Source organism: Sinocyclocheilus grahami, unplaced genomic scaffold, assembly GCF_001515645.1.
Source record: "Sinocyclocheilus grahami isolate Dianchi unplaced genomic scaffold, SAMN03320097.WGS_v1.1 scaffold554.1, whole genome shotgun sequence".
In the NCBI taxonomy this organism is placed as follows: domain Eukaryota; kingdom Metazoa; phylum Chordata; class Actinopteri; order Cypriniformes; family Cyprinidae; genus Sinocyclocheilus; species Sinocyclocheilus grahami.
Genome location: NW_015505733.1, coordinates 10,426 through 10,839, shown reverse-complemented (window position 1 = coordinate 10,839; position 414 = coordinate 10,426). Strand labels below are relative to the sequence as shown.

At 45.2% G+C, this 414-nt stretch overlaps 1 protein-coding gene across 1 annotated transcript in view; it reads right to left on the bottom strand.

Moving 5' to 3' along the window:
• LOC107556054 (RNA-binding protein 33-like) overlaps nucleotides 1–414 on the bottom strand; it is a gene marked incomplete at its 5' end in the record, with an annotated part of 43,803 nt that overhangs the window by 37,318 nt on the left and 6,071 nt on the right. The window contains one exon of the mRNA XM_016239046.1: nucleotides 220–410. Coding sequence (XP_016094532.1) covers nucleotides 220–410 — 191 coding nt within the window. The remainder of the gene's footprint in view (nucleotides 1–219; nucleotides 411–414) is intronic.

The window sequence follows — 414 nt, the reverse complement described above, 5'->3', positions numbered from 1 at the left end:
AAAAAAAAAAATCTCCTTTATCCACTTGCAACAATGACAACTGCGCACACCTTTTGCAATGGCAACTTGGCTGATAATTGCTGGTCATATGATTTGTGCATCTCGAATTTCTAATTAAAGGTGTCATATCACAAAATTGTATTTGTGTTATTAGAACAGGTTCAGTTGGAGCATTTGTATTGTGTATGTGCGTGTCATTTCAGACCGTCAGTCTCTTACCTGCATTCCCAAGTTCACTTGCATCAACGGAGGCCTTTGCTCATTTATTCTCCCTCGACCTCCAACACCACGAAAACCTCCCATTCCAAATAGAGGGAAATCGCCTCTTCCACTGACTCCTCGTCCTCCTGGTCCTCCCCTTCCCCTGATCCCACCTCTACCTGCCATTCCTCCCCTCCCTCCATCTGCTCCTCT